Consider the following 20829-nt stretch of genomic DNA (forward strand, 5'->3'; position numbering starts at 1 on the left):
ATCACCGACATCTCTTTAAATACGTTCGTGGCAAAAAGGAGCGAAGATTTTTAATAATCGTATTATTAAGGACGCATGGTCTAATGTTAGTTCTGGTTTAGCATTTTTAACTTCAGAAAAAAAAAAAAAGGTAAACATCGTTCGAATTAAAAATTTATTTCGTCTAAAAAGTGTACATGGTTTAAAATAAACGTTCAGCTCTTTCTTGAGGCGGCGAGCCTAAATAACTCTTTTTTTCAAAAGCCGGTGTAAGTTGACTAACGCCCAGCTCAGCCTTTGTAATACTTAATTCTGTTTCCAAGCGAGAGGAGACAGCAGCTTGAACGCGTAATTGTTGCTCGAGATATTTGATGCGGTCATCCTTTTCGTGTGATTCGGCGACTAATTTCTTGACCTTTTGTTCCAGCTGATAAATGACGGCATTCTTGATATCATCATTTTTACCATTTTTGATCTCATTGTCAGTATGGGCTTCCGTAATAATTAATTCATCGTCCTCGTTCTTTTGTTGGATCACAACAGAAGCCGAGGTGAGGATGAGCTTTGTCAATTGGTCAATACGTTCTTTTAGGGTGTCACGCACATTTAACATTTGTTTGATCTTTTGTTCGTGATCTCTTCTTTCAGATACGGCAAGACTGTTTAATTCCTGTTCCTTTAATTTGGATTTTAATTGTTCGATTTCAACACGGTATTTCTGGATCAGAGCTTTATCATCCATCACTTCATCATTCTTGGCATGAATCGTGATTTTCTTTACACGTGTAGCAAATTTTAAGGTATTGACGGATTCTTCTAATGCTTGTAGAGATGGGCTCATGGTACATAAGACAGCCACCTTGGCCATGCCACTAAGAGCGGTCTCTAAAATACGCGTTAATTTGGAATCACGATAGGGGATATGTGGTTTCGGTCCATGATGAGACCGATTGGATGCTTCAGTTAATTTGGAAATGACGGTCCCCAACGTTAAGAGCGATTTATTGATAAATGCACCTTCCTTTCTTCTCTCTTCGTTGGTAGCTGCCTTTTCCGAACCAGCCAGATCTATGAGGTTGAGTTGGGATATTTTGACGGTTTCCTTGGATTTGGTGCCATAACCGGATTGTGTTAGGGTTCGACGATGATGAATGGTTGCTGTACTTGTACTGTTTCTTTCACGACTTTCGATAATCATCTGAAAGATGGTATGACTTCGACTACTGTGTAAATTATAATCAGTGGAGCTGATATGACGATTTGCTTCCCCGCGTTGTATCATTTTCATGACATCTTGCGGACAAGTTACAACTTCTTCGGTTAGAGGAGAGACATAGACACCTCGCACAGAATCTTTGGATATTCTGAAATTGTCATTGGATGGATTTAACAGATCTCGTATGGTTTCATTATAGATTTCTATATACGAAACTCGTAATAAGAATTCTCTCGTGATGGCCTAATGCAGAAGGGTTAGACTTTTCTCTAAAAAAATAAGGGCCTCTCAAACAGAAGTTTAGACTTGCCTTTTTAATAAACGCAAAGACGTTTTCGACGGAACGGGGTATCACGCCAGGTTCTGTTTCAGTACCTAAAAAAAAAGGACGTAAATATTGCGCATACGAGCATGTAAATATACAAATAATACCCATCTAGAAGATCGATTCCAACGATAATGATAATAATATTTTTTTTTTATGTATGTATATAAAAAAAAAAGAGTTATTCTTTCATTTTTGTGAGAAGAATGGGTAGTGTAAATGTGCCCCTTTCTTACCATTGTCTAAAGAGAGTTAAGTTACACGAAATATATATATATGTATTTTAAGCCCAAAAAAAAAAAGCGTATAATGTACTTACAAATGTTTTTCCACTGGCTGTCTGACCATAGGCAAACACAGTTGCTAAAATAAAGGATAAATGACTATATATTCGTATGTGCACATGATGTTTGATGTACCATTATATCCTTCCATTGCTTGACTACAGAAAAGTACTAGTTTTAATAATCGTACAATTTTTATGTGACAAAAAACAAATAAATATGAGAGCTACTTTATCAATTTCTCTACACTTTTGGAATACAATGAAGCATTATCACTTCCATAAAACACATTATCTAATTATACAAAGTTTAGCGTAAAAAAAAAAAAAAAAAAAAAAAAAAAATCATGCATAAATAATATCTTTTTACCGAAGTTGAATTGATGTTGTTTTTTTAATTTAGGATCAATTGAAGTGATTTTATTAGGTTCATTTAGATCCCAACAGTTGTTTAATTCATCCTTCTTAGGAGGTCGACAACGGACTGTGACTTGAACGTTTTCGGAAATGGGTGGAGTCCTGGGTGGGGTCCTAGGGGACACAATTTTGCCTGAAAGCGTGCTCACAGAAGAGTTATTAGAACTGGTAGAAATTGTTCTTTGTCTAGGTGCCATTTCGTTTCAATGCTCGAGATGGAAAAAAAAAAAAAGAAAAAAGAAAGAGAACAATAAAATTATCAATATTTATAGATGCACACAACCCAAAAAAAAAAAAGGTTTATCAAATAGCGGAGTTCCCGCTCACAATAATAAAAAAAAAAAAAATAACAGGGACACTAACTCTATTGTTGGAAAGTCCATGTAAACAATAAGTTTTTGCAGTTGTGATACTTGATAAACCGTGACTTTTTCAATTTTTTTTTCTTTTTTTTTTTTATAGACAGTTTAAGTATCCATGATAACTATGGGGGGAGGGTCACCCCCCAAAAACTAAGTAAGAGCAGTCACTTGCACTTTTTTTTTTAAGCAAAACTCTTTTGAAGCAAAAAAAATACAAAATGCGTTATTCCCTTATATAAAAAACATGTCAAAGAAAGCAGAGTCAGTCACACCCGGTCAACGTCTTGGTTATGCTGCCGATTATACCGGCGGACCTGGTACATATGAACGCGATGGATTACTCTATGCCAGTGTTGTTGGTCAACGATACATTGACCCTTCCAAAAACGAACAAGTAAAAAAAAAAGATCTCGAATTGCATGTCCATGGTAATACTCATTCACTTAATATTTATTTAGTTACCTACTATTCGAGTTTCAAGAGATAAAGAACAATCAGCAGTACCAGAAGTTGGAAGTGTGGTAAAGACTTTGTCAGAGCATGCGCGCCCTTTTATCGGAACACTTATTTTCTTTTCTTAGATTACGGGTAAAGTAATTCGAGTGGCACCACATCAAGCAGTGATTGCCATTATGGTTGTTGGCGATGTGCCTTGTAAAGAAGATTTTATGGGTGTTATTAGGTAAGTTACTGCAATAAAGGGAAAAAGGGGACTTGAATTAATTCCTGCTTGTAACAAAAAAAAAAAAAAAATCACTTAGGACACAAGATGTGCGTGCAGCAGAAAAGGATAAAGTCAAGATTTACAACTCATTTAGACCTGGAGATATCGTGAAAGCCGAAGTGATTTCATTAGGTGATGCACGATCTTATTTCTTATCAACAGCTAAAAATGAATTGGGTGTGATTTTTGCTACGAGTGTTGCTGGTGGTGCCACCATGGTGCCTATCTCTTGGCAAGAAATGCAATGTCCAAAGACAAAAACCATCGAATTACGTAAATGTGCCAAACCAGAATAAATTTTTTTTTTATTTTATTATAATAATAAGGGTGTGGAAGGTCTTCGTATATTTACAGGCACCTTGTCCTCTTCGTATTTCCACTCCGGATGATTGTATAATGCTACAGTGTCATTACGTTCCCACTTGGGTGAATCTATGTTTAAATCAGTTAGTTTTTAATATATATATAAAACTAATGTGCGTTTACCAATGGATGAAGGATGATGCAGGTTGCCCAGGATCTCTAATTCTACTAGGTTGACTTTACATGTAATGTCACGATGGATCTGTAATTTATAAAAGTCTCTGGGTGGTATTCTACATTCATGACCGTTGAGATAGACAAGATAGGTCAGAGCAGCCTGATCCTGACGATGATTTTCTCTACTGGAACCTGGAGGTGCAATACAGTTTTTAGTTAAGGCACATTCGAACCAAGGCAAGATAAGCGAGTCGACAATGGTATTGTTTGTTGTATCAAAGCCAAGTGCGGCACCGTTACAATTGGGTTTGTATCTGTATTCTTTAGGATCGGCCCCAAAGTATTTAAACATGCCCGGGTGGGTCCATTTGCCCATACCATAGGCACTCTTGGGGGACCAAAAGCCGTGAAAAGGTTCACTTTTGACGGTATGATGAATATTTAAGATGAAGTCTTCTGTTACTTGGTTACCAGCATCAAGCCAAATGAGCACCCCACCGTATTTGATACGAGCATCGTTGATGATGCCTGTTTTCCAACCGTATTGACCGGAGTTGATGGCTACATCCCAAAATCTTGGATATCGCTCATGATCAAAGGTGATTACATCATTGATGAAACCGTTTTGCTGCAACTGATTAAGGATGGGTAACTGAGTTCGGTTCATTCCGATATTGTAAACCACCACTCTGGGGAAATCTTTGGGTGGGATATTCGCACGCAAGTCGTTTAAGGAATATAAAAAGTTTTCGAGAGAACATAGATGGTTGGCGCTTGATCCTGTGACGATCGTATAAGGATAACTCTCTGATTGTTTCTTGTATGTTGTTTCCAAGTCTGCTGCTATTTTTATAAATTATTAATTTAAACGATTCATTATTTATAGCTCTTTCTTACTTAGTTTAGGCACATAATTATAGCGTTGTAATAAAGATATCAACATGAATATAGTAACGCAACCAATTAAACATGGCACGGCAAGAAATTTTTTCGAACGTGGTATAAAACTAGAAAATGTCATTTTTTTTTTAAAATTTTTTATCTCTATTTCTTTCTTATATGTACATTTGAAGGGGAGAGAAAAAAAAAGAAAAATAAAAAAGATAAAAAAAAAAAAATTAAATACTTATCATAATAGGGGAAACAAAATTTCACCCTCCTTCCCACATTTTTAGAAAGTGGCATGTCCTACGTTACCTGAACTAGTTAAGCTAGAGCGTGACGTATAAAATAAATAAAGCACGGCAATCTCGACCCCCTTCATCGCCGCTTAAATCACACACACACACACACAAAAAAAAACTCCCTTTTTTCCACTCTTTTAACCGACTCACTCATGGAAGCTGTGCAAGATTTTCCCGACGGTTTCTTCTTTATACGATGCAAACACCAACCGTTTGCAATGGACGTTAACAACGGTAGCATGCTTGTAAATAAACTTTTTTTTTTCACGTCAAAGAGCAGACACTGACTCTCTCATAAATAGAACGACGCTACTATTATTATCTGGCCACAAGTAAGTATCCGAGCAAAAATAAAAAAAAGATGTGTGATGCTGACTGAAACTTGGGAAAGTAGAAAATGATTGATAGTATTAATCAGGTAAAAAGAAAATTATATGCATGACAACTAAAAATGTGCTGATCAATTCTTTGTAGTTGTGGATGCATGAAGAGGGATTTTTGATTAATAAAAAATCAGGACTTGGTACAATAAAAAAGAGAGCGGAAGAATTAGTAAGAGAATAATGACAATTAAATACTGTTGTAGTTCTTGATATCCGAGGCGGAACAATTGAACGTGAAAAGGTTATTATTCAATATGCGCGTAAACCTGGATTGGCACACAATCAACGATGGTCCTACCGTGATGGATATATCTCTTCTACTTCTGCTCCTCATCTAGTTTTAGATATTCGTGGTGGCGATTATAAGAATGGCAACACTGTTTTCTTAAATTCAAAGAATATTCATTCTCAAACACAACAATGGATTATTCAACCCTTCCAAAACGAGAAGTCCAATGCCGAATTAGCTCTACTTCGTCCATCTCCCCGTATGTACCTTCTCTTATTCTTTAAGCATCAATAACTTATACTTAATACAACTCTAGTTCAACGTACCTCGGCTTTTCCTCGACAGGAAGAACTGTATGACTGCTACAGAATGGTTTATTTGGAATCAGGAACCACCGTGACAGTGGAACAATTGGCGGGTGCGGCAGCATTCAAGGTAGATATTTAATTTATGTCCATCTTTTTTTTTTTTTTTTTTTTTTTTTTTTTAATTAATAGCTTTTATTTAGGGAATGCGAGATTTCGTTCAACAAATTAAAAAAGATGGACCAATTATTGCGGATGAAAAATCAAGACGGGCATTAACTGAACATGTACAAAATGAGGTACATTTAAATACTATGCAACCCCCCTCTCCCCTTTTCTCTATTCTCCTCCATGCTCAATTTTTTTTTAAAATGTAGGTTGTACACTTACTTAGCCAAAAGCAAGTGCACGGTGATTTAAACATGTTGGTCAATGCTGCTGTTTCAGTAGCTGAATCATATTTTAGTCGAGAATACAGTAATAATTAATTAAATTTAAATTGCTGCTCTTCTCAATTCAATTTCCCAGTCCTCCATGCCTTCGTAATTTTCTTCCTTTTCGGTTGCCATAGCTACCACAGAGGGAGCCTTCTTTTCTACCACGACCGCAGGTTTCTTTAATTTTTCGTCCTCGTCTTCTTCTTCGCTCGTATAATCAAATGTGCCTGGAACATCCTCCTCTTCACTTTGATCATCATCCTTGAAATCAAACAAAACAGTCTCGGTCTTTTTGGATACCTCATCATCCATATCGACAACAGCAGGAGGAGGATTGCTCAGCACTGTTTGCTTGACAATCGTGACTCTGTAAAAGTAGTTTCTCCAAAATGTAGGCTCCTGAACTCTATATTATCTTTTTTTTTTAGCCACTTATCGAAAAGACTGCGGGATAATAACTTACTGTTGTGGCACAAGTAAAAATCGCATGTGAGATAATTTGGTATCTTCTTTTAAAGCAGCTTGAGCACTTTGACTATAAGCGTTTAAATCAAATTGAAAGCTGGTATCTTCTGGCGGGGAAAGTAAGAAATTACGCTCATCCTAATAATTATTTACTAGGCCGTGTCTATAAATAAACTCTAACATAATGCGAAAACAAAAAAAAGGGTTACCTTGGAGATATCCATAATTGCCTGCTTCATTTCCTTTTCGTATTCATTGTATCCAACCCAGGGAGCAACGGGCTCTATTTATTAAATTAAGTTGACGTGGACAATAATCAAATAAGTGGATAGTCCCTTTTTTTTTTTTTTTACCTGCGCCTTTGGCTGAAGGACGATGAGCACCCATTTCAACATTCTTGTTCTTTTGGAGGAACAATTGATGCTCGGATTCTAAATCGCCTTGTAAAAGAGCAATTTGACCAGGTAATTCTCGAGCCTTTTGCTGTAATTCAGTAAACCGTTTGTTCATCTCGGGAATACCTTTGGTTTGAATAGTCTGTGAAAGTGCATTCACACTTGAAGTAACATTACTAAAGAACCCACTGCCAAAAAATCCTGTTTTTTCAGTCATTGTAATAGAAAATGAGAAGAAAAAAAAAGAGAGAGAGATTTATTATATTTTTTACGCCCCCTTTAATAATAATAAATTTTTGTGTGTACAATCTTTAAAGTTTAGCTTTGATGCCTGCTTCCTTTAAAATCTTTTCAAGCTTGCCTGAAGCTAAAGCTGACTTTAATGCATCGGAACCTCCAATATGTTGTTGGTTCACAAAGATATTGGGTACAGTGTTTTGTTTTGTCATTTCAGCCAATGCCTTTTGAATGGCATCGCCATCCACATGATCGTTTAGTTCTAAAGCCTTGTAATCCACGTGGATATCATCGAATAAGTCTTTGGCGCCAATACAATAAGGACAGTAAGACTTGCTAAAGATCTTTTTTTTAAGGCCTTTTGTTAAAAACCGATATATGGGTTCTCAGAAGAAAATGAAAAAACTTGCCATGACGGTGTTGTCAGAAATGGCCTTCTTGACCAAATCACGAATACCTTGAGTAATGACTGACATGTTTGTAGTGTGGAAAGAAAAATGAAAAAAAAAAAAATCAGGTTCTCCCCCGGACACGCTTTTTTATTTGAAGGATATTCGCAATATATTTAAAGATAATCTATAAAACATTATTGGACAAATTTCATTCTCATTAATAAGCAAGGGATACCTTAAACACACACACGTGTGTGCATCATCCAAAAGTGAGGCGACGCAATGGTCTGTCCCATGAAGAAAGATACTCTGGCACTGACACAATGAAATGAAATTTTGTTTATCATAAATAATAATAAAATTGATATTATATGTCATAGTCTGCTCAATAAAATATATCATTACGTGTGTGTCAAATAGATACAGCAACGGAAAACATCTATTCTAACATATAATTGTATTCATTAACATTGGTGATAGTGTTTTCCCTCCCTTTCCGAGACCACACATGCGAATAAACATGTATCCTTGTGCATACCGCATAAATAATAATTAACATGATCAATGATGGACGTTCCTGAAAATTCTACCGTTATACCAATAAAAAACCCTTACATAATATACATCATGACAGCAGGTAAGGTGTAAAAAGCATAAGCTGGTTTAATTTGAATGAGCCATCATTATTTTTTTGGGGGGTGACTGCCCTACAATTGGTTGAAACGAAGCAAAAAGCAAGGTCGGCATGAATAGGTGTGTTGCGCGTCACAGTCATATATACATAAAAAAACACTTTTTATTTTTTCTTTTTTTTTAACTCATCTTGACCATCTAGAGACAGCATGTTTTTGGAACAGATTTGTCCCGGACAAGCTAACTCTTATTCGCAAGCGCTACATACTTTTGTTTACCGGAATGAACGGTTTATTGTAAATTTGTTGTAACATTCAACGTCATGTTCCGTGTTCATTGAAACCCTTTTTCTGTTCTATGTATAGGTTTATGCAACAGGGTCAAAAGTAGTGGTTTATGCTGACCCAGATACGCTCGTACAGATTATTGCAGCGTCAAGTTTATTTCACCCGCAAGATAGTCTCGAGCCTGTAACTGCTGTGTCAGGCAATAACAATACTGGACAAGTAAGCAACCTTCTGAAACACTTGTAGAAAAACATTAAAAAAATTGTAAAAAAAAAAACAAAAAGATTGCTTTGTCTTTTCATTCTCAAATAGCTATTTTGAAACCGTGCGAGGGACCGGAAAATCGATGGGAATTAGATACTGTGCTTGATACAACAGATGTCATTACTTGTTTGGATTGGAGTGTCCATAGTGAGTTTATTTTATACAACAACGGAAAACACACAAACTAAAAAAAAAAGGATAAACAATAGATTTATTATTGAGTGCAGGAAAAGAAATTACAGTATGGAAATATGATATAGATTGGCAACAATTATGTACAAAGAAACCACCCAGCGATGTATTACTTGCTAAATTCGAGCCAAAATCAAATCGATTTGCAACGATGAGCAAAGTAAGTGAATATCGTACGACTTTTTTTTTTTGATTCTAACATTTCTAACTGTCGATATAAAAGTTTGATCGTATAGTGACGATTTGGTATCAACATGAGGAAGATTACGATTTTACTTTTATCTCGCACCCAAAACATGTCACACATTTTGTCTGGAGAAATTTGCCTCAAGCCAAAGAGAACGATTGCACTTTATTTACCATGGCTCGTGATGGTATTGGTCGTTTTTGGAGTCCACTGGAACAATCTCAGATACTTTACATGTGTGCTGTAATCGATTCCAACCAATCGCTTGTCACAAGTAATCCCAACGAAGAAGCAAACCATGAACCCAACCAGGATTTCTCGCCAATTCATTATATCGGCTGTGATGAACTACACAATGCTGTACATGCTCAGTTCAAATCCCATTCAAAACACGAACGATTCGATATGAGATTAGAACGAATTTGTGAACGAGTCAAAGATACGCCCGATTTATTATTCCGCATCGAGACAGATGGTTCCTTGACATTTTGGGGAGTTCAGGTACCAGATTAAAAAAAAAAAATGGGTTTTAATTGGATGCGGGTCACTTAAATTTTTATCTTTAAGCATTTGAATAGTTTTCCTCGACGTATTCCTAGAGTCTTTGTTGTATTACGTGTGGATAAAGCTGTGGATCCTTTGGACGTTATTTATTTTTTAAATCCGATACATATTCTGCATGATTACGCTCATATTCAATCGTCATGTAAGTCACATGTATATGTCTGTATGAATTTATGGATTCTGACATATTACTAAAAATACGCAGCAACCATCAAACCTATCGAGCTATCCCTAGTGACAAGAAATAACCATGGGCAAGTGAGATGTTACAGTCTGAATATCGTGGACTTTTTAGACTCGACCCCCTTTTCACCTAGATTGCATTTGAAATATACTTGGCTTGGCCATCAACATTCGATCTCCAAATTGTATCAGTCACAGAAAAACAGATTCTGCACAATAGGAATTGATGGACAAATCAATGTTTGGAAATATGAACTCCGTGAGGTAAAATGAGACTTTTGATCCCCACAAACAAAAAATGTTTAACATAACCTTTGTATTCAGACATGTGGAAAAATGACTACACAATTGCAATTGGATTGTTCATTATTTGTAGAGTCGAAACAAATACTTGCTGTTCCTGTAGATAAGGGTACATGAAAAAAAAAAGTATGCCAGATATCATGCTTAGATTTACTAATGCTTCTTGTTTGCTTATATAAAATAGATAAATATTTAGCAGTGTATGATGGTGTGCAGTTGAAAATTTACCAATTTGATAATGTTCAAGATTGCCATGTTCATGTAAGCAAAGTATGTGAAAATAGTGAGGGTCTTTCTTTATCCTCGTTACAAGTTTACAATATGGAAGACCCCGAAACAGGTGATAAGTCATACCTGTTGATCGGTGTTTCCAATATCGAGAAATCCATCAGCACTTGGTTTATATCCAGTCAATTTGAAATAACACATCGTGGTACTAAACACATGCTCAACTGGGTAGATCCAGACGTGGTGGTTTCTGCCAGTCAATGGGCGACGAATACAGCATCGAAACTGTTCCACCGTTTGGCGTTTGAAAAGAAATTGGTATTGACGGTGTCGTTAGGTTATAATATTGTATTTTATAATGTGAATATGGATGAAGAGATAATCGAATGGGAACCCATGTACACCTTGGATGCATCTCAATTGACAGAGATTCAGCAAATCAGATGTGGTCCGAGTATCGTGTCAATTGTGTCCGGTAAAGATAGTAAAACATTGTCGTTTTGGATGGAAATGAGATCCGGTATTGCACCCGTATGTGTCAAAACACTCACGTTTGGTGAACGAATCTGTGATATGGCGTGGAACGTTACTTCCGATGCACAATTTATTTTGGCCGTTGCTTTTCCAAAGAGTGTTGCTATTTTCGGCCAGAAGAGGGCAAAACAGGCTAGCAATGATGATGATATTTGGACTTGTTATACAGAGTTTAAGGTTGATACGTAAGTTCTTGTACAGAAAACATTTATACATATATAAGTACATATCTAAAAACATCCTAGTCCCGAAGACATTACAGCATTAGCATGGGTAGATTGTGGTGTATTGACAGTAGCTGCTGGTAATCAATTGAGATGTTATCTCAAATGGTTGACGCAAAAGGACTCTGTCGCTAAACGTAAGACCACTCATATATTTGTGGGTTAAACAATGACCCTAACATAGTTTTTTTTTTTTAGAGATCCAATTGCCTGAAAATGCTAAAATTGAGCCGATGTCGAGTATTTTTGATATTTCATATGAAATGAATGGGCCATTGCCGTTTTATCATCCGGACCACATTATCCATTATGTTATGTGGGGCAAAATGGATCTAGTGCATTATGCTTTAGTCTCGCTCAACAATTTCTTTAAACAATTTGTGGATGATGACGATAATATTATTAATGAATTCCCACCTGTTTCTTTTCCAAAAATGCTCAAGTTACAAAATGTAAGTTATAGGATCAATACATAAACACCCTTGGATTAAACTTTTTTTTTTTTTTTTTAGGAAATTGCCAGAAAGAAAATGCAATCTAATGGGTTATTTGATGGAGATGATTCTGATAGTGATTCGTAAGTGACCAATCCCAGGAGAGATAAAAAAGCTCACCTTATTTTGACAATTTTCTTTAAAGATCTACCAATGAAGATGATGACATTATTCGTCATATCACTGCCAATGAGGCCAAAAATCTTGCCCACAGTCTTAAGACCAAAATTTTACCCGGTCTTAATGAAACTGAACGTATTCATTTGGTCGCTATGGTGGATACCATTGTTGAGGTAAACTGATGCAACCCAAAAATACTCTAATATACTGTACTAAATGCATGTGCGTGCTTTAAGATTACAAATCAAGGAGAATCGTTGGATGAAAATGGAGCTAGGTTTACTGCGTTATTGGAAAACCACTTCCATCTGAACAAAGCACTTGCGGAAGATCAACGACAAGCTGAACTCAAATCCCAGGATTTTATTTGGGCTTTGCATAGTCAATCGCAAGACTTGTTGCTAGAGCGATGTGTTAGATTATGCGAAAAGCGATTTGTTTGGGAAGATGCCAAATCTTTAGGTATATTTTTATGGCTTCAAAAAATTGATGTTGTGGTAAGTTTTAGTTGCGCGGTGGGGTGGTATCAATGTACTGATGTGTTATTATTATTTTCTTTAGAGAGATCAAATGGCCAATATTGCCAGAAATATCTATTTATCAAAGATGGAAAATCGTGATCCAGTGGACTGTACGCTATTCTATTTAGCCTTACGTAAAAAGAATTTACTCCTAGGCCTATGGAAAACCGCTAGTGGCCATAAGGAACAAACTGCCATGAAGAAATTTTTAGCAAACGACTTCAGTGATCCCCGTTGGCAAAGAGCTGCTTCAAAAAACGCATTTGCTTTGCTTGGTAGACAAAGATTTGGTAAGAAAAATATACACTTTTGTTTTTGTCTACGATAAGCATGCTTTAAATTCAACTAAAACAACAATATTTAACCCTCCAGTTCTCTCTTTTTAGAATACGCGGCAGCTTTCTTTTTACTGGCAGATAAGCTCAAGGATGCTGTCAATGTAATCTTAAAAAATATTAAGGATTATCAACTAGCGATTGCCGTCTGCAGAGTTTATGATGGTGATGATAGTCCTTTATTAAAAGATATTTTGGAAAACAGCATCATGCCTATGGCAATCGAAACCAATGATAGATGGCTCGCAAGTATCGCATTTTGGTTATTAAACAAGCAAAAAGATGCCATGCGAGCAATTGTGGTTCCCCTCTCTCAGTTCACCGATAAAAACATCGATACCACTGAAATGGATTCAGCAGAAACTGTACATAATCCCAATGCATTTATTTTATTCCATTATCTGAAAAAGAAACTCAATCAAGAACAACATCTGGTAGTACCTTACGAAATTGAGTATGGATTTTCACTGTTGGTTTCACGTTCTTACGAGCGTCTGGGTTTACCTTTACTTGCATTGTATATACTTACAAAATATTATATGAAACCCCCTGTGAAGCAAGATTTGTCTACTTCTATACCTTCCCCTGCAACGACAGACCTGTTTTCAGATTCAACACCTCAGAAGCCTTCTTATGCGACAGATCTTTTTGCAGACACATCACCTAAAAAGCTCTCTTATTCAAACGATTTGTTTGGGGATGATGATCTATTTGCGCCCAAGAAGCCATCCGGTGGATTATTTGATGACGATGAGGATGATTTGTTTGCACCCAAAAAGTCATCTGGCGGGTTATTTGATGATGAGGATGACTTGTTTGCACCCAAAAAGTCTTCAGGGGGACTATTTGATGACGAGAATGAACAAAAAGACAACAGGGAAACCGAAGACGGAGAAAGTGAGATCAGTTTGTCTGACCGCGGTTATGATGGACTGGATGGATACAAGGCTTTACTGGTAATTCGTATGCTCCAAACTTTCTTTCATGCAGCATCTGCACTTTACAATGGTATGGAGACGACAGATAAAATGCATGAAATTCGGTATCGATCCCATTTTGTACGTAATCGTGAAGCGCTACTGGATTTAGGAGAATCAGTCAAGATTATGCCATCTGTATTCTCTAGATTGTTAATGGAAAAAAGTATCGAAACTGATGTTTTCCCACTGTATTTGTATATTTTGAATGAAGACGTGCCTAGAGACTTTGATGTACATCAATTTTTACGGGCCTTCAAAGTCGGATGCTTTGAAGTCAACGAGGTTGCATTGATGCCTCAAGAGTTTGATTATTCTACGTTAGTCTTTGTTGAAAATTGGACCGAGTAAAGTACATCATCCCAAAAGGATTACGAAAAAAAAATATTAACTTTTTAGTATAGGCATGTCATAAAGACCTTTTCTATTTGGAACGAACTACGTTTAAAATATTGTAATCCGGAAACTGCTGCATTGACTACCAAACAAATTGCTCTTACGACGTATATCAGTTTGATTTTAATTACTCTCAAAGAACGTCAGTACGAAAGCTGTTGGCCCTTATTACGTCATTTTAAGTTTTTCTTGGAAGCGCTTGGATCAAACGGTAGTGATACTGCAGTTCAAAATTGTTTATCTCAAATCTTGAAAAACGAAACAAAAATGGTAATTGTTCTGTTTTATGTTATGTTCACCCAATCTGTAGACTTACAAAAAATTACTTTTAATAGATCGAAATGTCTACGGATGATTTTGAAAGCTTTTCCGATGGAAGCATGTTTGGTTTTGACATGAACGAGGAGGTGTATAGACCTCTATTGGATTCTCATGATAAATCAGCCGGTGCAAATATTTTAGAGGCAGCATCTTTAAATTATGTACTATCTGCAATTGAATATGCAATGCAATGCCAAGGCAAACAAGGCAATCTATGTGGTAAGAAAAAAAAATACATGTTTAGACATTTGCTGAAACTTACCCTCCTTCTTTTTTAGAGCAATTGACTGATTTTATATGGACCACGTTACTGGATCCCATTGCATATAGAGCATACAAATTAAAAGAAACTATCGCAGAACAGCTAGATAATGATCTGTCTCGTCGTAAGTTGTAAGGTTTTAAAGCATTATGCATCCCACTCACCAATAAGATTTGTTTTAGAAAACATATCTAAACAATTTAGAACTTTAAGGCAAAAGAAATATTGGCGTTCAATTAAAAGCCTAAGTGCGCCAGAGCGATTAATACCATTTTTACAATCTGTAAGTAGCATAATTAATAATATTTGAAAAAACTTTACTAATACTGTTTAAAAAAAATCAATATAAAAAGCCCTCTGTGAACATATTAGAGGGTGAACAGTACAATCAATTCCGCAACGTATACCATTCCTCAAGTACGGTGTATGCATTCTGCTTAAATCCTGTAAGTATGATTTGACATGCAAATGAATGCAATGTTTATATATTGTTTCCTTTTAGGCTGCTCGTGACTCAATGGCCGTTTGCTTAAAATCTGAAATCCAAGAAATTGATTTGTCAAAAACAGAAAATTTTGGTGCAGTAAGTAAACAAAGAAAGACAACTTTCAAATCAAAAACAAATTTTAATCCCTTATAGCCTTTATACAGATCGAGGTCTGTATCCTCATCTGGCCTGGGTCATGATCATCATATTGAGAGTTATCCAGACACAGAAGAAGACGAATCAGATTCAACAGATGAACATGATTCTATCCGAACCAACACTACAATGAAGCAACAACAACAACAACAGCCGCGTAGAAACTTGGCTCGTACGGCATCATCGCAAGTCTCCGGTCATTCTACACCCTTAATATCGCCAGCAGGCAGTAAAATAAATGACGATCATACTCAAAAATCACACCAGCATAACTTAAACCTGGATTACCTTCATGATACCTTAAAAAGATCAGCTTCCAAAGGATCTGATTATGCAAGAACACCAGTCATCGCTAGTCCTTCTGCTATGGAGAATTCGGAGCGAGAAAAGATGGTAAATAACCGAAACAGAAATAGTAGAGACAAAGGAGCTTTTATTAAAAGAGCAAAAATAGATTTCATTCAGAAGGAACATATCTGCAACATGTTCTGAAACACACCCGCAATATCCGTTTTGTGAGTAATATGTGCCGCACAATAAATACAAAGGTGTTCATTGTTTATTTTATTATTTAGATATTACGGGATGTCAAGTGAGTAATGGTGGACCAAGTGCCACGTTATGGCAGTTTGGACAAGAAAGAGAAATTGCAAGTTATTACGGATGTCACGGAAAGACGACAAGGTAAATGTTTAGTTTGAAAAACCCCAAGTGTCGAAAACAATATATTAACCCCCCCTCCCTCAAATGTTCTAGAATTCATTTTGATCAATTTGGACAAAAGTTTGGTGCGGGTGATACGTCTGGAAACTTGTGTTTATGGAGGTTTGATGCGCATGCACATTCTAATAAGCCATACTATGTAAGTTTTTTTTTTAAGATATTTTTTTTTTCACGACAGGATTTTATGACGAAAGTGAATGTTTATTTGTTTATAGACGATGAGTTGTCATTCAAAAGCAACAAGAGATTTCACATTTATCAACTCAAGCAGTTTGATTGCTACAGCGGGTACATCTCTCGCTATGAGTAGGAAGTAAGATATGCATTATTATTTGTCATTTATGTAGTTGACACTATTATTTTAGACGGGATCATGTTAGTTTGTGGGACACATTGCTACCTCCTTCAAAGGCATTGGTGTGTTGTAAGTCTTTTATTTATATTTATAAAAATAATGACGCACAGAAATAATAATACTTTTTTTATGACGATAGCATTACCTGGTCATGATGGAGGCGCATATGCTATTACGTATGAACCAAATAGTCAATTGCTATTTTCGGGTGGAAAAAGAGGGGAGATTGGTAAAACAAATATACAACAAAAAAAGCTCTTTTTTTATAAATTACTAACCATACAATTCCCCTTTTTTATTATACAGTTGTTTCTGATCTCAGACAACGTACTACGATGCATACATTTACCGCACATCAATCAAGAATTAGATCTATAGCAATTGATACAGAAAACAAGGCATTGATTACTGGATCTATTGACGGAGAACTAAAAGTAAAATGAATAATGATCAGCAAGTGATGATGTATCTATATTTATATTTTGTTGTTTTTACATTTTAGATTTGGGATGTAAGCACATATAAGCTTCGCCAGTCATTTGATATACAACCAAGAAATCGATTCCTTGCCCCGTCATTTAACCGAATTCCTGTAAGTTTTGATATGTGTCTTGTAATTACATTTTTGTTTCACGTAAACTGAACAAAAAAAAAAAAAAAAAAAAAAATGATAAATTAGTTAAAGGCGTTTGGCGTAACTCAAATACAAGTAATGGATGATGGAAACATTTACACATCTGGACCAAGTGGCATAATCAAATGCAACCGTAATGTATCATAATCTTCTATCTCTTCTATAGCAACTAAAACCTCTGTAAGGGGTGATAAGTCCTCTTATCCTCACCTCCTATTATTTTTAATTTCTTGTTAATAAAATTATTACAACATGTGAAAGACGAGGTCGTCTTAATTTGAAACAATTAAAATGATTGATAATAAGAATCATGACAAATTGATGAAAATTATAATTGACACAGGTTTTCGGTATGCTTCGAAATAATAGAGAATTCTTGATTTTCTCGTTCACTTAATAATAAATGGTGGATACACTGGAGCTTGCTACTTAGTCTCAATTTCTATAGTCGCATTTGAGAAATAAAAGCGAATCCTTTTCGTGGTATTATTTGATGTCATTTCTAACGCTTGATTAAATGTGGATATTTCAATTGCTTTTATCAAGTATTTTGTTGAGATTGCGAGGAAGTTTTGGACAATACCTGGCGAGAGAGAGAGAGAGCTGATACATATTAGGAAGCATGTTACGCAGTACCAACATAGTCGTATATGATATTATCAAGTTTAGATGTTGTAGTAGATACCTGATTGTCTTTGATCTCAGGAAAATCACAAATTGAAAAAAAGCGGCAAGCATAAAGATGCCATTTTTTAAATGGAACATAATGACGCTGGCAATGGTTTGTATTTCAACTTTAAATATTTCCAAATCCTAATAACAGCTGTCGTAAGTTGTTTATATTCAAGTCGAACTTGTATACTTTAACATAGTTTTCAAATGAAGAAAATCACGTTTTGTAAGTATTTAAAAAAGCCGCTTGTATCAAAGTAATAGCGCAACTGAAAGTTTCCTAGTTGAATCTGACTTCTACAGTGTAGACACGTCTCTTATACTGACAAACCTTTAGCACTTTTGTACTTATATTCCAGCAAGCAAAACTACAGTTTCTCGTAGAATTAACGACAAGTCTTCTTCAGCTGCAGACGCGTATTGTTTAAACTTTTGAATATACCTTGTTAAATTGTTCGAAAGGTTCAGTCATACAAAAAAAAACAGTAATATATTTCTTTGCCAGGTAATAAATGAATGAGCATTCGCCTGGTTCCAGATTTTTAAATTATACCCATAAATGTTGAACAATAAATCTTCAAAAGATATGTTTATCTATGATTAAACTGAAACCGAGAGCATTATATGCCATATAGTATACCATAAATAAACTAGTTCTCCCTTTACAAAGGACCATTTGAATATTTTAAGAGCTCCTTCTTTTTCTTTTTTTTTCTGCTTTTGATCGGATCATTAATAGTTTAAAAGATTTGAATCATTTTATAAAAGATAAAATAGCAATACATAAGAAATTCTTGATTATTCATAATAAAAAAACCTGATTTTAAACGCGAATCGCTGTATAAGTTTTTCTGAGTGTGCAAAAATCAATAAAGCCACGAGACTTTGTTGAGTCACGGTGGAGTAGAAGGGGGAAAGGGAGGGGGGAATAGATAGTAATAAATAGTTTTTTGTTTTTTTTTTGGAATAATGCTATGGGTGGATTATTTACAAAAGCTAGGAAAAAAATTACAAGGAGAATCCCCAAATCTCCATTTCCATACACTCGAATTCCGGTTTAAATGTGAGACATTCATTGTCAAAAGTGGGGCATGTAGTGCTGTAACCTTTTTCTAATTCGGAATTCAACCAAAGCCCGAATTTTCCATCACTAAAATGCGCATATATATTTAGTAAGTCTGTCCATTAAAATAAACAAGTATTATATTACCCTCCGCCAATGGCTATATAGTCAGAATCTGACAGAATCATGTAATCATTCTTTCCTGTCCAAGGATAGGTTTTAATTTTAGGAGAAGCACAAGATGATTTCCATAAGAAGCTGCATACATTAAATTTGTTTTTTTTTTAGCATAAACTGTATATATTTTCATTTTCTATCTTACCATTCACCGGTTCCGTAATAGTGGCTTTGGGAAGACAGCGGGTTACTCAAGTAAGAGCCAAAAACCTAAAAACAATCGCGATGAGGGTTAGTTACAATGTAGTTCCCTTGAAAAGTCGTGGGAGTTTTAGATAGACAAAACAATCGAGTCACTTTTTTTTACCTGTCCATCTGCATCTTTAATAATCATCATACATGGCCCATCATAGTCTCTCATCAAAGAGTATAAAGTAAAAAGACTAGCACCATGTTGATCCAAACTATACAGCAAGTTCCATTTTTGGGCAATACGATATCTTCTTGGGAGGTAAGGACGTACCTATATGAAAAAAAAAAAACTCTAATTAGGAAAACTGGATTACACACGCACACACGGAAAACCCCTTGTATTACCAGTTCTGCGATTTCTTCTGTCAGTACAACTTCTGATTCCTGTTTACGGTTTCCTAAAATTATGCTTGGCATATCATCAAATTCTAAATTTGTTGTTTTAGCCTTTGTTGGTATCAAACTAGCAATTACTAATGCATCAACAGCTGCTGAATTATTTACAGAAGAAGAAATAGAGCTATTTATAGTTGAGACTATACTCGTTGTAGAAGTTGTAGAGGATACCGAACTTGCATCATCCTCCGGATCGTTATGGAAAGCATTGGGTAGACTATCCCGACCCCATTCCATCATAGATGGAGATAATGTACCAGGTGCAATAGGCGTAACGATAGTAATGGTGGTTGGTTTTCTAACGGTTGTGGTTTCTGAAGTAATTACTGATGAATTACTAGTTGGTTGGTATGATGATATGACTGAACTTTTAGTGATGGAAGTGGTGGATTTTGACTTGTGCCAAAGACGAGGTCTTGCTGAAGGCCCGGCTAAACCTATATATATTATTTATGCCCATATTAGTTAATTATAATCTTCGTAACATTTTTCCCAATCGTCGTTACCTAATAACTTGCAGACAAATCTTGTGATGGGTGATAACGAGCTGTTATTGGAGTAGGATTTATCATCAGTCACTGATCGATGTAATGGGAACAAGCGTTCACCAGTACTATACGACGTAGTGGTTGACGAGATAGAGTTATGGTGGCTATGGTGATGATGATGATGGTGATGACTCTTGGGTGTAGAGGCAGTTGATAATCTTTTCATAATATATAAAAGAAGTGTAAGAATATGAAGGAGATAAAGAAAAAGAAAGAAGGAAAAACTTTTTTCTCTGACCCCTTATGAACCTTTTTTTTTTTTTTTTTTTTTTTTTTTTTTTTTTTTTTTTTTTTTGCAAGTCTGCATTGACATGGAAATAGCGCCTTTTTTTACCCCTTTTGTTTGTATTCGGCTTGGAACCCCCTTTATATAATAAAATGAATAAAATAAAATAAAAAACTCTTGTTATTATGATCCTCCTTAAGTTTCTCTCTCTATTATTAGTTGTATTCATCCGTTAAAAAACATTTGTGTGTATTTACAGCACTCACGGTACCAGTTTGCGCGACAATGTTTTTGCGTGCTTGTAAATTTCAGTCAGCGTAAATTTAATTGGTCAATTTGTGCAGAACTGATAAACAATTTGC

The 20829-nt window shown here is 35.6% G+C and overlaps 10 protein-coding genes across 10 annotated transcripts; 5 read left to right on the top strand and 5 right to left on the bottom strand.

The window, feature by feature from the left end:
- Positions 1 to 137: 137 nt before the first annotated feature.
- On the bottom strand, positions 138 to 2503 carry EV154DRAFT_528276 (P-loop containing nucleoside triphosphate hydrolase protein). Its single transcript, XM_051603569.1, has 7 exons — positions 2174 to 2503; positions 2035 to 2098; positions 1940 to 1962; positions 1840 to 1883; positions 1757 to 1762; positions 1506 to 1571; positions 138 to 1438 (listed from the first exon to the last, which is right to left on the bottom strand). Exons 1-7 carry the CDS (start codon positions 2415 to 2417, stop codon positions 182 to 184), a joined length of 1704 nt encoding a protein of 567 aa, XP_051451654.1. The 5' UTR covers positions 2418 to 2503; the 3' UTR covers positions 138 to 181.
- A 94-nt stretch (positions 2504 to 2597) lies between these two features.
- On the top strand, positions 2598 to 3602 carry EV154DRAFT_473481 (uncharacterized protein; the record flags this gene model as incomplete). The annotated part of the gene is made up of 4 exons (XM_051597938.1): positions 2598 to 2976; positions 3041 to 3103; positions 3164 to 3264; positions 3344 to 3602. Exons 1-4 carry the CDS (start codon positions 2827 to 2829, stop codon positions 3600 to 3602), a joined length of 573 nt encoding a protein of 190 aa, XP_051451655.1. The 5' UTR covers positions 2598 to 2826.
- A 17-nt stretch (positions 3603 to 3619) lies between these two features.
- Positions 3620 to 4453, bottom strand: EV154DRAFT_430899 (uncharacterized protein; the record flags this gene model as incomplete). The annotated part of the gene is made up of 2 exons (XM_051596568.1): positions 3620 to 3738; positions 3793 to 4453. The coding sequence occupies 2 exons, from the start codon at positions 4451 to 4453 to the stop codon at positions 3620 to 3622; spliced, it is 780 nt and encodes a 259-aa protein (XP_051451656.1).
- Positions 4454 to 4752: 299 nt separating this feature from the next.
- EV154DRAFT_96121 (ricin B lectin domain-containing protein) lies at positions 4753 to 6708 on the top strand. Its single transcript, XM_051607866.1, has 9 exons — positions 4753 to 4785; positions 4925 to 5215; positions 5273 to 5302; positions 5365 to 5388; positions 5445 to 5493; positions 5557 to 5841; positions 5899 to 6017; positions 6091 to 6186; positions 6265 to 6708. The coding sequence occupies exons 2-9, from the start codon at positions 5123 to 5125 to the stop codon at positions 6373 to 6375; spliced, it is 807 nt and encodes a 268-aa protein (XP_051451657.1). The 5' UTR covers positions 4753 to 4785; positions 4925 to 5122; the 3' UTR covers positions 6376 to 6708.
- Positions 6382 to 7401, bottom strand: EV154DRAFT_570171 (uncharacterized protein; the record flags this gene model as incomplete). The annotated part of the gene is made up of 4 exons (XM_051606186.1): positions 6382 to 6730; positions 6788 to 6927; positions 6999 to 7072; positions 7143 to 7401. 4 exons carry the CDS (start codon positions 7399 to 7401, stop codon positions 6382 to 6384), a joined length of 822 nt encoding a protein of 273 aa, XP_051451658.1.
- A 33-nt stretch (positions 7402 to 7434) lies between these two features.
- EV154DRAFT_528288 (glutaredoxin) lies at positions 7435 to 8006 on the bottom strand. The gene is made up of 2 exons (XM_051603570.1): positions 7832 to 8006; positions 7435 to 7765 (listed from the first exon to the last, which is right to left on the bottom strand). The coding sequence occupies exons 1-2, from the start codon at positions 7895 to 7897 to the stop codon at positions 7496 to 7498; spliced, it is 336 nt and encodes a 111-aa protein (XP_051451659.1). The 5' UTR covers positions 7898 to 8006; the 3' UTR covers positions 7435 to 7495.
- Positions 8007 to 9045: 1039 nt separating this feature from the next.
- Positions 9046 to 10219, top strand: EV154DRAFT_96264 (uncharacterized protein). The gene is made up of 5 exons (XM_051607867.1): positions 9046 to 9144; positions 9207 to 9349; positions 9413 to 9877; positions 9955 to 10082; positions 10146 to 10219. Exons 2-4 carry the CDS (start codon positions 9341 to 9343, stop codon positions 9973 to 9975), a joined length of 495 nt encoding a protein of 164 aa, XP_051451660.1. The 5' UTR covers positions 9046 to 9144; positions 9207 to 9340; the 3' UTR covers positions 9976 to 10082; positions 10146 to 10219.
- Positions 10220 to 10747: 528 nt separating this feature from the next.
- EV154DRAFT_430883 (RAVE protein 1 C terminal-domain-containing protein) lies at positions 10748 to 14854 on the top strand (the record flags this gene model as incomplete). Its single annotated transcript, XM_051596567.1, has 10 exons — positions 10748 to 11373; positions 11434 to 11549; positions 11611 to 11864; positions 11925 to 11989; positions 12052 to 12199; positions 12263 to 12523; positions 12588 to 12837; positions 12934 to 14164; positions 14264 to 14525; positions 14591 to 14854. 10 exons carry the CDS (start codon positions 10748 to 10750, stop codon positions 14852 to 14854), a joined length of 3477 nt encoding a protein of 1158 aa, XP_051451661.1.
- Positions 14855 to 15227: 373 nt separating this feature from the next.
- Positions 15228 to 16004, top strand: EV154DRAFT_430881 (uncharacterized protein; the record flags this gene model as incomplete). The annotated part of the gene is made up of 4 exons (XM_051596566.1): positions 15228 to 15284; positions 15341 to 15421; positions 15479 to 15874; positions 15936 to 16004. Coding segments are annotated over 4 exons (603 nt in total), but the record flags the coding sequence as incomplete, so codon positions are not given.
- Positions 16005 to 18599: 2595 nt separating this feature from the next.
- Positions 18600 to 20491, bottom strand: EV154DRAFT_452503 (TLD-domain-containing protein). Its single transcript, XM_051597268.1, has 6 exons — positions 20200 to 20491; positions 19643 to 20130; positions 19413 to 19568; positions 19251 to 19315; positions 19076 to 19186; positions 18600 to 19015 (listed from the first exon to the last, which is right to left on the bottom strand). The coding sequence occupies exons 1-6, from the start codon at positions 20405 to 20407 to the stop codon at positions 18874 to 18876; spliced, it is 1170 nt and encodes a 389-aa protein (XP_051451663.1). The 5' UTR covers positions 20408 to 20491; the 3' UTR covers positions 18600 to 18873.
- Positions 20492 to 20829: the final 338 nt, after the last annotated feature.

This window comes from Mucor mucedo, assembly GCF_025094135.1.
Source record: "Mucor mucedo strain NRRL 3635 chromosome Unknown EV154scaffold_178, whole genome shotgun sequence".
Lineage (NCBI taxonomy): Eukaryota > Fungi > Mucoromycota > Mucoromycetes > Mucorales > Mucoraceae > Mucor > Mucor mucedo.

Excerpts from the sequence above, each read along its gene's own strand:
- EV154DRAFT_452503 (XM_051597268.1), bottom strand. The coding sequence starts at position 20,407 with ATGAAAAGATTATCAACTGCCTCTACACCCAAGAGTCATCACCATCAT. Across the intron at positions 20,131-20,199 it reads ATTTGTCTGCAAGTTATTAG|GTTTAGCCGGGCCTTCAGCA; the intron begins GTAACGACGATT and ends TAATATATATAG. Across the intron at positions 19,016-19,075 it reads TATATAGCCATTGGCGGAGG|TGATGGAAAATTCGGGCTTT; the intron begins GTAATATAATAC and ends TGCGCATTTTAG.
- EV154DRAFT_96121 (XM_051607866.1), top strand. The coding sequence starts at position 5,123 with ATGGAAGCTGTGCAAGATTTTCCCGACGGTTTCTTCTTTATACGATGC. Across the intron at positions 5,494-5,556 it reads TAATAAAAAATCAGGACTTG|TTCTTGATATCCGAGGCGGA; the intron begins GTACAATAAAAA and ends ATACTGTTGTAG. Across the intron at positions 6,018-6,090 it reads CGGGTGCGGCAGCATTCAAG|GGAATGCGAGATTTCGTTCA; the intron begins GTAGATATTTAA and ends GCTTTTATTTAG.
- EV154DRAFT_528276 (XM_051603569.1), bottom strand. The coding sequence starts at position 2,417 with ATGGCACCTAGACAAAGAACAATTTCTACCAGTTCTAATAACTCTTCT. Across the intron at positions 1,963-2,034 it reads AGTGTAGAGAAATTGATAAA|TCAAGCAATGGAAGGATATA; the intron begins GTAGCTCTCATA and ends ACTTTTCTGTAG. Across the intron at positions 1,439-1,505 it reads TCTTTGCGTTTATTAAAAAG|GCCATCACGAGAGAATTCTT; the intron begins GCAAGTCTAAAC and ends CTTCTGCATTAG.
- EV154DRAFT_528288 (XM_051603570.1), bottom strand. The coding sequence starts at position 7,897 with ATGTCAGTCATTACTCAAGGTATTCGTGATTTGGTCAAGAAGGCCATT. Across the intron at positions 7,766-7,831 it reads TTTCTGACAACACCGTCATG|ATCTTTAGCAAGTCTTACTG; the intron begins GCAAGTTTTTTC and ends CTTAAAAAAAAG.
- EV154DRAFT_96264 (XM_051607867.1), top strand. Across the intron at positions 9,878-9,954 it reads TGACATTTTGGGGAGTTCAG|TTTTCCTCGACGTATTCCTA; the intron begins GTACCAGATTAA and ends GCATTTGAATAG.